Raw genomic sequence first — 12,595 nt, 5'->3', positions numbered from 1 at the left:
TGGGGATGGAAGTTAAATACAGAGGGGGGAGAGGGGCGTTCACCCGTGTACCTGATCAATGTTCAATAAGAAGCTTGATAGATGACACATCTATCAAATTCCTCGTTGTCGCAGCAAAAGGAATAAAGGCTAACTTTTAGCTGTTCCATTTTGTCTCGCTACCTAGTGCAAATCCATCAATAAGGCGACATTTGTTCCGAAAGACAAGTGAACAAAGCTGCACCACAAGAATGTCAAAGCAATCCCTCGCGTGCTGTCAACTTAACCTTGGGGCCGGCAGTAATGAGACCATAAGGGAACAGTAAGCTATTGCAGTTTCGCAAGAACCTGCTAGTAGTTCCTACCCGAGAACAAGAAAAAGGAACAACAGCAAAGCAAAAGGAACCATCCATCTAAAGCGAGCAAAGCAACAAAAAGCAGTGCGGTTCAATACCCTGGCTCTCGTATTTAGCACAGAGCTGTCACGTCCAACCTTAATGCAGCACGGCTGTTAAGCCGTACAATATGCCTTGGGCACTTTTCTCTCTTCCATAAAAAAAAAACATCGACGAAAGGACTGAAACTGAGCATCCAGGCGTAGGAAAGGCTTGGTCTTCATTGAATAGAACGGAAGTCCACCCAAAGACCCCTTTACAGGTGAAGAAAGCTACAGCAATGCGTCGGTTCCTTGTGAGCCAATGGGCTCTGCTCGCGTAACTTAATGCGGCCACATAGTACATCGGCTAAAGCTTCGGCATAGAATTTGTTGCAGTGGACTTAAAGGCCCACGTCAACCTTTTGTCAGAAGTTCAGTGTCCGAAACAGAATGAATGCTAATTACAGGAATATCACCAGTATGGTTCGCTATTGACAATGTCGGTACATAATTTGGATACTGCGCTCTGTTTTACCCGACTGAACAACCTGTGCCTATGAATTGTAGTATATTTTCTTTTTGCGACACTTTCACACGTCGAGCTTTTAAAATAGGCGGAGGAAGAAAGAAGGAAGAAACAAGCGAAAATACAGGGAGGTTAGCCAGTTCTTAGACCGGCTGGCTACCCTGTGCTGGGGGAAGGGTAAGGGGGATAAAATATTATAGAAGAGAGATGTTACAAAAAAAGGAGAGCAAGAAAAGGAAAAAGAAATAAAAAATTACACCATTTCCTGCTAAAGGGGACCATGAGGCGATGCGAAGCCGGAGCACTTGCACGACCGCGTTCCGTTGGCGTTCGTTCGGCATGCTACCGACTTCGCGTCGTGGAACGCGAAGTGGAACGCTACGCGCGTCTTGTCTTCCCTCTAGCCTGGCCGTTAATTCTCAGAGGGCGAGCGGTGAACGTGGTCGACAGGCGCGCGAGAGCGTGACAGCGTAGGAGAGGAGAGAGAGGGGGAGGGGACGCGCATGCGCTGGCGCTCATCGCGGCATTGCGCAGGAGACAATTTCGGCATGTCTAGCCCGCGTTTCAGAGAAAGAGTGGAGAGGGGAGAGGGGAAGTGGAGAGGGGAAGGAGAGGATGAGTGGGGAGGGGAAAGGGAAGGGGAAGTGGAGAGAAGGAGTGGTGAGGGGGAGTGGAGATGAGGGGTGTGGAGAGGGTATGCGCATGCGCAGTAAGGGGGGTCACGCCGCACACCACCACCACCACCACCGGTTTGAACTCCGCTCTAAGATGCTTTGCATATAAAAAGAAAGGAGCATACGACACTGCTTAGAGTCTCTAAGGCCAGTTGTCCGCAAGAAGCGCAATAATGCTTATAAAGCTTTCTGTCCTGACAACTGACTCGGTCAAGGTCCCAAAACCCTTTGTTCCGACAAAGGGCGATTGTCAAGTTTATCTAGCGCGTTCGAAAGTTCTTGCCTTGGTGCACTGAAACGGGGACACTCACGCAGAAGATGGGAGCTCGTTTCTTCGCAGCTGCAGTAATTGCATGTAGAGTTGTTGGCCATTCCAATCAGACAGGAGTAGGCATTCGTGAAGGCCACGCCAAGCCACAGGCGGCACAGAAGCGTCTCCTCAGCTCGCGATATTCCTGACGGAAGACGAAGGTGGAGATTGGTATCCAAGCTGGTAGACGAGCTTTAGTGAATTCCGCCGAGTTCCACTGGGGCAAGTGTGAGTTCACGTGCCAGCGAACGAAGTCTGGTAGCTGCGTCGGTTCTGGAGAACGGTATATCTGCGTAGTACTACGGTCACTGTCATGTGCAGACCGGGCGGCCTCATCCGCACGGTCGTTACCGTATGTACCACAATAACCCGGTATCCACTGATACGCTATGTTGTGTTGTTTCTCGATTGCATGGACGTGTAGGAGCCTTATAGCAGCGACTAACTGCTCATTAGGTCCATAACGAAAGAGCGACATAAGACATTGCAAAGCTACCTTCGGGTCATAGAAGATGGACCAAGCTTAGAGAACAGAAGAGAGAAGAAATAACAGAGAAGGAAAGGCAGGGAAGTTAACCAGTAGAGGACAACCGGTTTGCTACACTACACATGGGACAGGGTGGGGGAGATTAAAGATGGAGAGGAAAGAGAGAGAGAAAGATAGCACATGACACTACACACACGGGGAGTATAGTGGGTGGCAGTGGGACCATCTTCTGTCTGCGCAAAGAAGGACCTTTTCGTCAAGTAATAGCGGATCCACTGAAACATCCGTCCGCCAATGCTGAAAGCCTACAACGCCTCGAGGATCGCGCCATTTGTTGCGTTGCCGTACGCCCCTTTCACATCGAGATATAGCGCCAGTGATATGCGCTTGAGGTAATTTTGTTGCTAGACAAACGTTGTGAGGTCAAATACGTTGTCAAGTGATGACATGCCTCGCCGAAAACCCGTCATGAAGTCTGGCTACACGTTGTAGCACTCTAGATACCATTCTAGGCGTAGAAGTATCATCCTTTCCATGACTTTCTCTACACAACTTGCCAGGGCAATAGGGCGAAAGTATGTCAAATCGAATGGTGACTCTCCTGGTTTGAGTAGGGGCACAAGCCGACTTATCTTCCATTGCTGGGGAACAATGCCCACATGTCATGAGTGGTTGCAATAACTCAACAGCTATCCTCTGGCCTTTTGTTCAAGGTTGGCTTAAACGGCGTACACTCTAAGAAAAAAGAGAGTCAAAAGAGGGTCATGGAACCGTGACTCTCTTCGGGTGTCCATCTGACCCCTTTTGGAAGGTACAGGCAGAGAAAAAGAGTTCGCATTTGGGAAGGAGTCACTGGACCCTCCTGAAGCGCATTTCGATTGGCTTCGGTATACGCCTAGTGCGCGCCGACGGAAGCGCCATAGGCGGCGAACTCAATCATTGCTTTCGGGAAAGCAAGCAGACGGCCGCCGTGGTTTCCTACGTCGTTGTACGTGTGTATCCGCGTTGTTCACGTTTCCGTAGTGAAATAAGCAACGTTCGTCGTATGTGTGGTGGCCGACACTTCAAGGGATGTCGAATAACAATTGCTGTGGAGTGGAGTGCTCAAACATCTACAAACACGCGCCCGGAACACGGTTTTACTCACTTACTGCAAGGCCTCCTGAGCAAGAGCGACGGAAGCAATAGATCGCCGCTGTTCGTTGGCAAAGACGAGCCGCTTCGTCATTGTGCGGGTTAACACGTCGCTTCTTGTTCTAATGCTTTCGTTCTGTCATATCGGTGCTCGCTGGATGCACTCGATCATGTTGACACTGGTAGACGACCAAAGTTATGAGCCTGAGCATGCGTTGGTTCGGTTCGGCCGCCGTGCAGGGCACTTCGCTCAAACGTTCTGTATTTTAGAAGTGTTGTAGTTCGGGCGAGTTGGTCATCCATGAACTTAGCTTGTACTAGCGCGGTACATGTACCGCACTATTACAAGCTAAGTTCTGTATTTATTATTTACAGAAACAGGATTGCAGCAATGGTTGACTTCAGAAAGAACAAGAATTTTGAGACGTCACCTTTGTAAACAAAACAAAGCGGATGTTCACCACGAGCTGCACCTCATAGCTGGATCTTGTTACGCTGGTCTGCGCGACGCACCTTTGATATTCACCGGCATGACGATTCACTCCACGCGGACGTTCGCTCTCCTCCGCAGTCGGTCATCACATGTCTTCTCGGCAACCCTCTTCAAAACTTGTCACTGTCATCTCTTGATACTTAACTCACAGCACTAGTTCATCAAACAACAAGTCTTCTGCGGTCGAGCGAACGATGCTATCACTAGAACGACATAAATTCATCGCCGACTAACTCCCGACTGTGCCCCCGCGCGCTTGCTGCGCTTGCATTGCCTGTATCGGCTCACGCCTGGGTTCGGGAAGGTGCGTATGATTCGTCTGTGCGTAGCACAGCGAAAGCTAGAGAAACGGCGAGATCCTCTCACCGATTCGTCTGCGGAATCAGACGGCGCCGCTGGCTCGGCTTTGCTTTCTCGAATATGCCGATCTTTCGCGTTCGTTGGCTGTGTCGGTGGCGTCTTCTGCGGAGAGGGTAAGAGGCGCGCGGGCGCGCTCCCGGCGCCTTTTTGTACTTGTTTTTTTCGATGCGCGCGCTCTGTCGCGCACGAACCGTCGGCGCCAGGCTTTCATGCCGTCGTTCGAAATCGGCGACGTGCGCTTAGTTAAGCGCTCGTTCGTGACAAACGTCGTGCACAAGTCCACTTTCGTAGAGGCCCGTGCCTTTCCTGCAGCTGCCAGTGCAGAATTAGTTGTCTGGCACCCGCACGAAGGGGAAATAGCAGCCGCGAACTTCATTCATTTCCTCACAGCAAAGCTGTGCAAAGCGCTGTCGTCTGCTCGGCTTCCCGCACGTACTGTCGGCGGCGCCTGCTAGGTGGCTATCAGTGGCGCCTCTATAGGCGGTGCACAAGGCGTATACGGAAGAGCCACCGTATACGCCATACATATCGCACGCTCGCCCTTTGGCGCCGTTGTGGCGCCTTGCTCGGCAACGTAGACGGGGTTGGCGCCGGGGTGGCGCGCCGCTCTCCTCTCTCAGTCGCCTCAGTCTCTCAGTCTCCTGGTCTATTGCAATGCGCTGCGTGGTTGCGTGGTTGCGTAGGTTGCGCGTCTTCGGTGGTGTTGACGCCGGCTCGAGCCGTGCTCGAAGTGACGCTTGGAGGGCGGAATATTCATGGAGCTGCGGACACCGACAACGGGCTCCAGTTAACGGTGAGTGTACTGCTTTCGTCGGTACTAATTATACAGCTTTAGCTGGGCGTCTGCAGCAGCTCTGCGGAACCTGCCAGCCATTTCTATCAGTAGCCTGTATCCGCGGGGCTGTTGCGGATGCCCAACTAAAGCTGTCAGTTAACGAGCTGCCACCGTTATGCGTGTTGCTGTACAAGCTCCCATAAAGTGAGCGATGGAAACAATAATCGAGGGTCATTTCTTGCTCATCGCACGTCGTGTCTGCACTACTGAAGGTGCAAGATGTCGTTTTGAGATGCACTTTAGTCTACTTCATAATAACATTTCCATCGACCTTGAGTGTGCAGCGTGCTTCCACGCGTGGGAACGTGGAAAAAGAAAGCCTGTGTACAGAACGCTGAGACGCACTATATGTAATGGCTTTCGTTGGCTTAAAGACGGTAGTTTGAGGTGCAGATATAGTTCGGATGGCTTCCAGAACGTACGCGGTAGTCATTCAAGTTGGACACGCCTCGCCGGTAAAGTGAAAAAGCTCTAGACTCGACGGCGCGCGTTGTTGCGGCCGCCGGCGTGCACTCTTTTCCCTCGTTTATGTTTGCTGTTTTCGTGGTTTGCATACACTGCGGTGACGTTGGGCGCTATAACAGAATCGAGTGAGTGTACGTGATTGGGCGAGTTATGTGCGCTAATTCTAGCATATGACATGTCTGATCTCGACGTAGACGGCGTACGCACGCGCTGGGTGTCGATCGGGCCCTCTAATAATAATATCTGGGGTTTAACGTCCCAAAACCACCATATGATTATGAGAGACGCCGTAGTGGAGGGCTCCGGAAATTTCGACCACCTGGGGTTCTTTAACGTGCACCTAAATCTAAGTACACGGGCCTCAAACATTTTCGCCTCCATCGAAAATGCAGCCGCCGCGGCCGGGATTCGATCCCGCGACCTTCGGGTCAGCAGTCGAGCGCCATAACCACTAGACCACCGTGGCGGGGCGATCGGGCCCTCGTACTCGCATCTGTTTATCTGAGTATTTAAGGATGGGTTACGTTTGTAAAACATGCGGTCAATAACCGCTCACGGCATGCCCCTGACTGCCGAAGCATGTGCTTTGTTGTTTTGTTGTTAGCCTTTATTATGTCTGTGTGAACCACTTATTGTGTAGGTTTTGCAAGCCTTTACTGCGATTTCATTTTCTCATCATCATATCACGTTCTGCTTTTCAGATACCGTTTTTCATGGTGCTCACGCTGGACAGGAGCGACAACCTAGCAAGCCACAAGTCTGATGCCTCAAGCCGTCACCACTTTTCGATTTATTCTTAATCACAAGGAATAAATATGGAAACATGATGGTGATTTCTGCTGTTCATTTAGCAGCATATGACACTGTGCACATCATAGTCACACATTTTAGTTGGCTATACTCAAGAAGCATGTTAATGAGGAATACCCAAACTTCTTAATTGGAAATCACAGACCATCTTTTCGCGTTTTCTATATATCTTTGCTGGAAAATATGTGTTGTTTTGACGAGTTTTATTAAAATAATGCTAAAACTGAACTATTCTTTTTTTACAGTCGCTGGGCAGAACGGCAAGTATTATTGGACTTGCTTAAAATGAATACTACACTATTTTCAACAGTAGTCGCGCAAAAGTAGAGCAAGGATCAAATGAGTAGCTTAAAATACTTGTGGAGTCGCTTGATGCTTCGGTGCGGGCTCCTTGAACCCCCTAGGAGCGTTAGCGGCAAGAGTCGTCTGACTCCCTATAAGTGGTAACGTGATCCTTCCGATGAGAGTCTTTGCACTCTTCCTAGAGGATCAGGGGACTCTCCCAGAGCGAGCCTACCCTGACCCACCAAGAGAGTCACCGTGACTATTTAAAGAGAGTCGTATACGTGGCAAGTCAGAACTCTCCGAAAAGAGTCACGCATACTCTTTTTTTTTTCTTAGAGTGTAGGTGATGCCATCAGGCCCTGGTGAAGATGGTCGTCGGGAAGCCGCCAAAGATGCGTCAAGTTCTTCCATAGTGAAATCTTTGTACGTTTCTCGGGTTTGGAGCACTGAGAAAACACTCTGAGCTGCGGAAGCAGACATGGCACACACACCAGCAAATCGCGCACAAAAATCATTCGCCACTTCAAGTTGGGTTCGGCCTAGATGTAGGGCTAAAGCCGTGAGAGGATGCCTTGTAATACATTGTAATACACTACAATACATGGTAATACGAACTTTGCAATGTATTTGTCGGAGGTTAGCTGCTAATTAATATGTTTGCGGCGCCTTTCCCTCAAATCTTCCCGACTTGCGCTCACGCGCTAAACATTGTGACGGTGAGTAAAAGGATATGTTTGCTCTTCAGTCTTCTTTTCCGGACATCAGGGCGCGTAGTCAGCCACCGTTATCAGTCTTTGCGCAGGCGTGATTGCTCGCGGATTTGTATAAATAAAACGAGGTCGTCGATGGACGACTTGCTTTCTTCACGTGCTCCGAATCCATAGTGCTGTCACCGCCATACGCCACTTTTCCCCGCTCTTTCATTAATGCAGGGGACAAGTGATGACAGTGTGCACTCTAGAAGTTGTACTTCACCTCATCGCACTGTTTACCTTTCAGATAAACTGTTCCCCTTCCTGATGCCGCTTCCTCCTCTTCGGCATGCATCCGCGCGTCTTTGTTATGCCATTTCCCTCTCTGGTTATCGGCGCTACCGTCACACATTTCTTGTTTAATATTCTTGTCGCATTCATGCACTTCATGCGTCCCCTTTCGGCAAGCTATGTCAGCGCAAAGATAAATTTAGTGTTTCTGTTGATTCCGGAACGTGGACACGCAGTTCTGCGCAAGATATTTCTTTGTTGCTTTGTACACTTTTGTTAACTCGCTCTCATGCATTAAATGAACCCTTTTATTGTAAGAGCACTAGTGTTTTCACAGTTAATATAATTACACTTTTTTTCACGTCACTTTTGCACTGTTTCCATAGGGAACTTGGTTTATAGTTAACTGGGAAGAACTCGGCGCTGAAAGACAAGGGGCATCGACACAGGACAGTGGACCAGCGCTCATCAAATGTTTTGTCTTTGAGTTGTCCCCGTCTGTTTTGCCGCGTTATTAGTTCGTGACATTGCAGTGTTCCATGCTAAGAGTATCTTTCGCTGTTCCGTTATAACAACTGCGGAGTTACCTTTAGCGAGCTTACATTGATAATAATGGGAGTGTACCCGGCAGGAGAAGCAGTTAGGCTTTGAAGGAGCCATTCGCGAATTTGTCAAAGAGAACGGGCACTAGAGGCTACTCTTAGGTTTATCAAAACGGTGCCCACTACGGATGGCATCAATATCGTTAATAATAAGGAGTGGACTGAATATATCCGACGCCTGTTTACTTTGATGATCAGCTGTTTGTTTTATACTAGCTGCTTCTCGTATGTTTGTCGTGTACTGTTATAAGACGCACACATACACTTTTTACTGATATTATTTTGTGGCTATAACTTTTAATGGAACCATTGGTAGAGCACGCCAGCTACCGCAGGAGTTAGCTAACGTCAAAAAGCCGAACTGTATTTTCTTTTTTAGATTCCAATAGTGTACTTCTCAGCTACTGAATATTTTTGAAACTTCAGTGGTCTCACATTCTTCTAAAATGGCACTTCCTAGGGAACATTCCAAGTGCGTGCGTGAAGGGCGCGCTAATGCGAAATTTCCTTTTGTCTGCACGATGCAATCATTGCAGTTATGAACATAACGCATATTCTTGTCCCCGAGTTCATCACGAAACAAGCTACAGTGGACGTGCAGGCCAGCTTTTTCAGTTACCACTTTACGGCTTTAACTAGATTCCGATGCTCTATTGTTGAAAGTTCGGCGTAATTACGAAGATCGAGATAATGAGGGCCGTCAACGTATATGAAAATTAGGACGCACAGACAGTTTTTGACGGTTTTCTTTAAAAAAAAAGGTACTGATTGCGCAGGTCTGTCGTCTTATCGGTCGTGTCATCCTTTCTCTTTTCGCAGTTGTCGTCATATGCGCTTCCCCCGACACGGTGCGGGAGATAATGCTCACTGCAGACGACCTCGGCATGGACAACGGGGACTTCGTGTTTTTCTCCGTGGAATTATTCACCACGTAAGTGGGCATTCGTTATTTCTTATTATCTTTTCGACAGTGCTGATGATAAAAGTTTTATGCCGGGGAGCAACCCACGTTCGGTCGTTGCCCTGCTCACATTTCGAATTTATTTATTTATTTATTTATTTATTTATTTATTTATTTATTTATTTATTTATTTATTTATTTGCACTGCTTGTGGTGTCGATGAGCCATGACGTCGTTTCATAAAGCTTTCGGAACATGTGTTTATGTATATAGGCTGTCCCTCGTGACTTTCGGTGAAGTATTGAAATAAGCAAGTGTCCCGTGACGTGACAGATCTGTTGCTCGGTGCAAGCCAGGCTATGCTTGTAATTTGCATCATTATATAATTATTCGTTAAAGGACAAGCTTCTCAAATATTATAATCAAGGCACAAGTTTCAGTCAAAATATTCTAGGCCATACTCTAAAATTGCTTATCTAATTGTTTGTTCTTTTATACTGGCGCCGCAGAATTAACTTCCATAACTGAGACGAAGGCCGCGATGAACTAAAATGAGCCTCGGTGCTTGCTCTACACTCCTGTGCAACTAATTTTGTAATAATAGTTGATGATGTAATTAGGCGAAATGCAAAACAAAAAACTGTCCGACTTGCTCCAAGCACCAGCGCGCATTATTATCATGGTTCTCTCAACCTACATGACGCTCAATTTATGTTTATTCTTTTGTTGCACAAGTTACGTAGGGCAAGCACAATATGCGACGCGCGTCAGCAGTTTACTGTTTCACTCGGGCTAAATAGCCCGTAAGGGCTGCAGTATGTGCAAATATATACAGAAAACTTGAATTCCCCGACAAGTTTTATCAAATATCCCTGGCATCAACGTTGGCCAAAGCATACCTAGTCGGAAAAGATTAGGATGAGAAGGAGCAGGAGAAGGAAATATTGTAAGTGGTTATATTGTGTGCTGTTATTCCCTTTATAATTGAATCGTGTGTTTTTTTTTATATTCGTATCCAGTTTGTTGTCATATGTCGCTGTTGCAACCGCTTACGTAATTACGTAGGCATGTCACGCTAATGATCCCGCTATTAGCCAGTTAGGCTATGGGGCCAAACAAGTGTTCGTGAAGTTTTTGTTACGTGGATTTGAAAGTTACAATATAAAAAGTCACAGTTTCGCCGCAAGGGCGAAGCATTGAATGCGATAGCAAGAAACTGAAATGACACACGAAGAACGAGAAGAAGCTCGATACTTAGAGCACCTGTAACAGTTGTTACATCTTTGTGCTTGAGCAACACACTGCAAGTGTCGACAATGGACAATCAGATGCTCTGAGATATTTCTTTTTCTTTTAAACTGCGGCGCGTGGAGTGACCCCCTGCGTTTCTTGCCACACGGGGGCGTCTGATGCAAGGTGTGCCCGGTGTTCTTTGTTTTTTCTTCTTCCACATCACGAGTGGGAACAGAAAAAGGTGAGTTTGTTGTGCACGTCTCAGGGGCAGTTTTCAAATTCAAAGAAAATTAGGAGCGTTGCGTGATAGATAACGCGCTCAAGTTCCTCCGAGATTTGCTCACCACCAGCGGTAAGTGGTGTATGTAAATTGCTGGTCATTATTTCGCCGGCTCATGCATGGTTCATGGTCGAGTTGTCTAATGCAGCGGGCTGGGGAGCGAGGGGTCGATGGTCCGAATCCCCGGTCGGGTGCTTCGGGATTTTTTCTTCTGTTTTATTTTTCTTGGTACCTTTTTTATATATGTACATACACATACATATCCGGGGCATGACGGCGATGGCGACGGCAAAAATCAGCCGAGAGTGTTCATACAATTGTTATCGCAATAAAAAAGCACACGCACATACGCATTTTACACCGACGAAAGAAAAGACGGCAGGAAAGGTGAGGAGCTCAACCAGACGCGCTCACGATTTGTTAGCCTAGACAGGAAAGAGATCTTTAAGAGCGGAGCTGTATACGCTCGGAGAGACTTCGTTAGTCGCGAACAAAAAGTATCATCATCATCAACCGGCACGCGATATCTTCGTCCTCTTCTTCCTCTCCTTCATCGTCCGCTTCGCTCCCAGAACACCGACGCCTATTTGTCCGGCGTGGGATGCAATAACTCTGATAGGCGAGAGAAGGAGTACAGAGAAAGAGAGAGAATGAAAGACAGAAAAAGTAAGGTAGACAGTGAGAGAAATGGACAGAAAAGGAAAGAGATAGAAAAAGACAGAGACAACAAAAAGAGATAGAAAAACAGGGAGCGATATAGAAAGAGAAAGAAAATGAGAGAATCAAAGAAAGCGATAAAAAGAAAGAGGAAGCGAGAAATAGAAAGAACGAGAAAGAAAGAGAGGAAAGAAAGAGAAAAATAAAGACAAACATAATGGCCGCCCGGCTTCGCACTTCCTTCAGGCTTAGCAGCACTAGTGCGACGCTGACCTAACTCTTTCGTGACCGTGGGAAAATTGGCCACATTTTTATTGTGTAATAATTGTTTTTTTATGAATAATATGATAGATACAGTGTAATATTATATATCAATATGCAACTAAGTGATTGTACTTTATGCTGGAATATATAATGGAATTTATAATGGAAAGGTAATACCATGTATTACCTCTAAAAATTAATATTGAGATATAATATACAAGAATATTTATGAAAAACTGGATTTATTGAACATTGCATAGAACATTTTTACTGCTATGCCACCAACATGAAAAATAATAAAACGAAAAATAATCTGAGATATACAAAAAAATGTGCGCAACAGCTTTCTATGTTAGAGGAAAGTTTGATTGATCTAACTGAAAAAAGCGTATGAGTTGCAAATATTTTTTTTCTGCCCCGTGAAAACTGCTTTATTTCGTCAGCTTACAGGGTTATATTTTTTCCTTCTCCAATTTTTTCAAACACAGCAATACAATAATCATAACTGAGAAGAGGAATAAAACTGCTATTAAGGCGTTGGTATTTTTCAAAATTATGCTAAATAGCAACACGAGAAAAAAATCACATACCAAAAGGTAGCACTGAACACAGCACCAAAACATCCTAAAGCATGGCTTCGCCGCACGCAATAAAAACATTCTAAACTTGTAAGCTACAAAAAAGCCTTCACATTTCAATGTCTGACATTATCAAAATTGGTGGAACCATGTCTGAAAGCTGTAAGATGCAAAAAAAAAATTCTTTTTTAAGGTTGGTGTGCCAGTGGAAAAAACAGCTAGGCGTTACAATTAAGTGGCATTTCTCCAGTCGTCAAGTTTCTTGTCCTCATAGCACTTTTTATATTTTCCCCGCTTCGTCAGTCGGTCGGGCTTGTTCTGAATGTGCTTGTTTTGAGGAGTTGTAGTCGTGGAAGCTCGACG

At 46.5% G+C, this 12,595-nt stretch overlaps 1 protein-coding gene across 1 annotated transcript in view; it reads left to right on the top strand.

Moving 5' to 3' along the window:
• Positions 1-12,595, top strand: part of LOC119393555 (atrial natriuretic peptide receptor 1) — a 215,530-nt gene that overhangs the window by 73,740 nt on the left and 129,195 nt on the right. The window contains exon 2 of the mRNA XM_037660647.2: positions 9,139-9,250. Coding sequence (XP_037516575.1) covers positions 9,139-9,250 — 112 coding nt within the window. The remainder of the gene's footprint in view (positions 1-9,138; positions 9,251-12,595) is intronic.

The sequence above is a fragment of the Rhipicephalus sanguineus genome, chromosome 5 (assembly GCF_013339695.2).
Source record: "Rhipicephalus sanguineus isolate Rsan-2018 chromosome 5, BIME_Rsan_1.4, whole genome shotgun sequence".
Classification (NCBI taxonomy): Eukaryota; Metazoa; Arthropoda; class Arachnida; order Ixodida; family Ixodidae; genus Rhipicephalus; species Rhipicephalus sanguineus.
The sequence above is the reverse complement of the archived record's forward strand: the minus strand, read 5'-3'. Positions and strand labels throughout refer to the sequence as shown.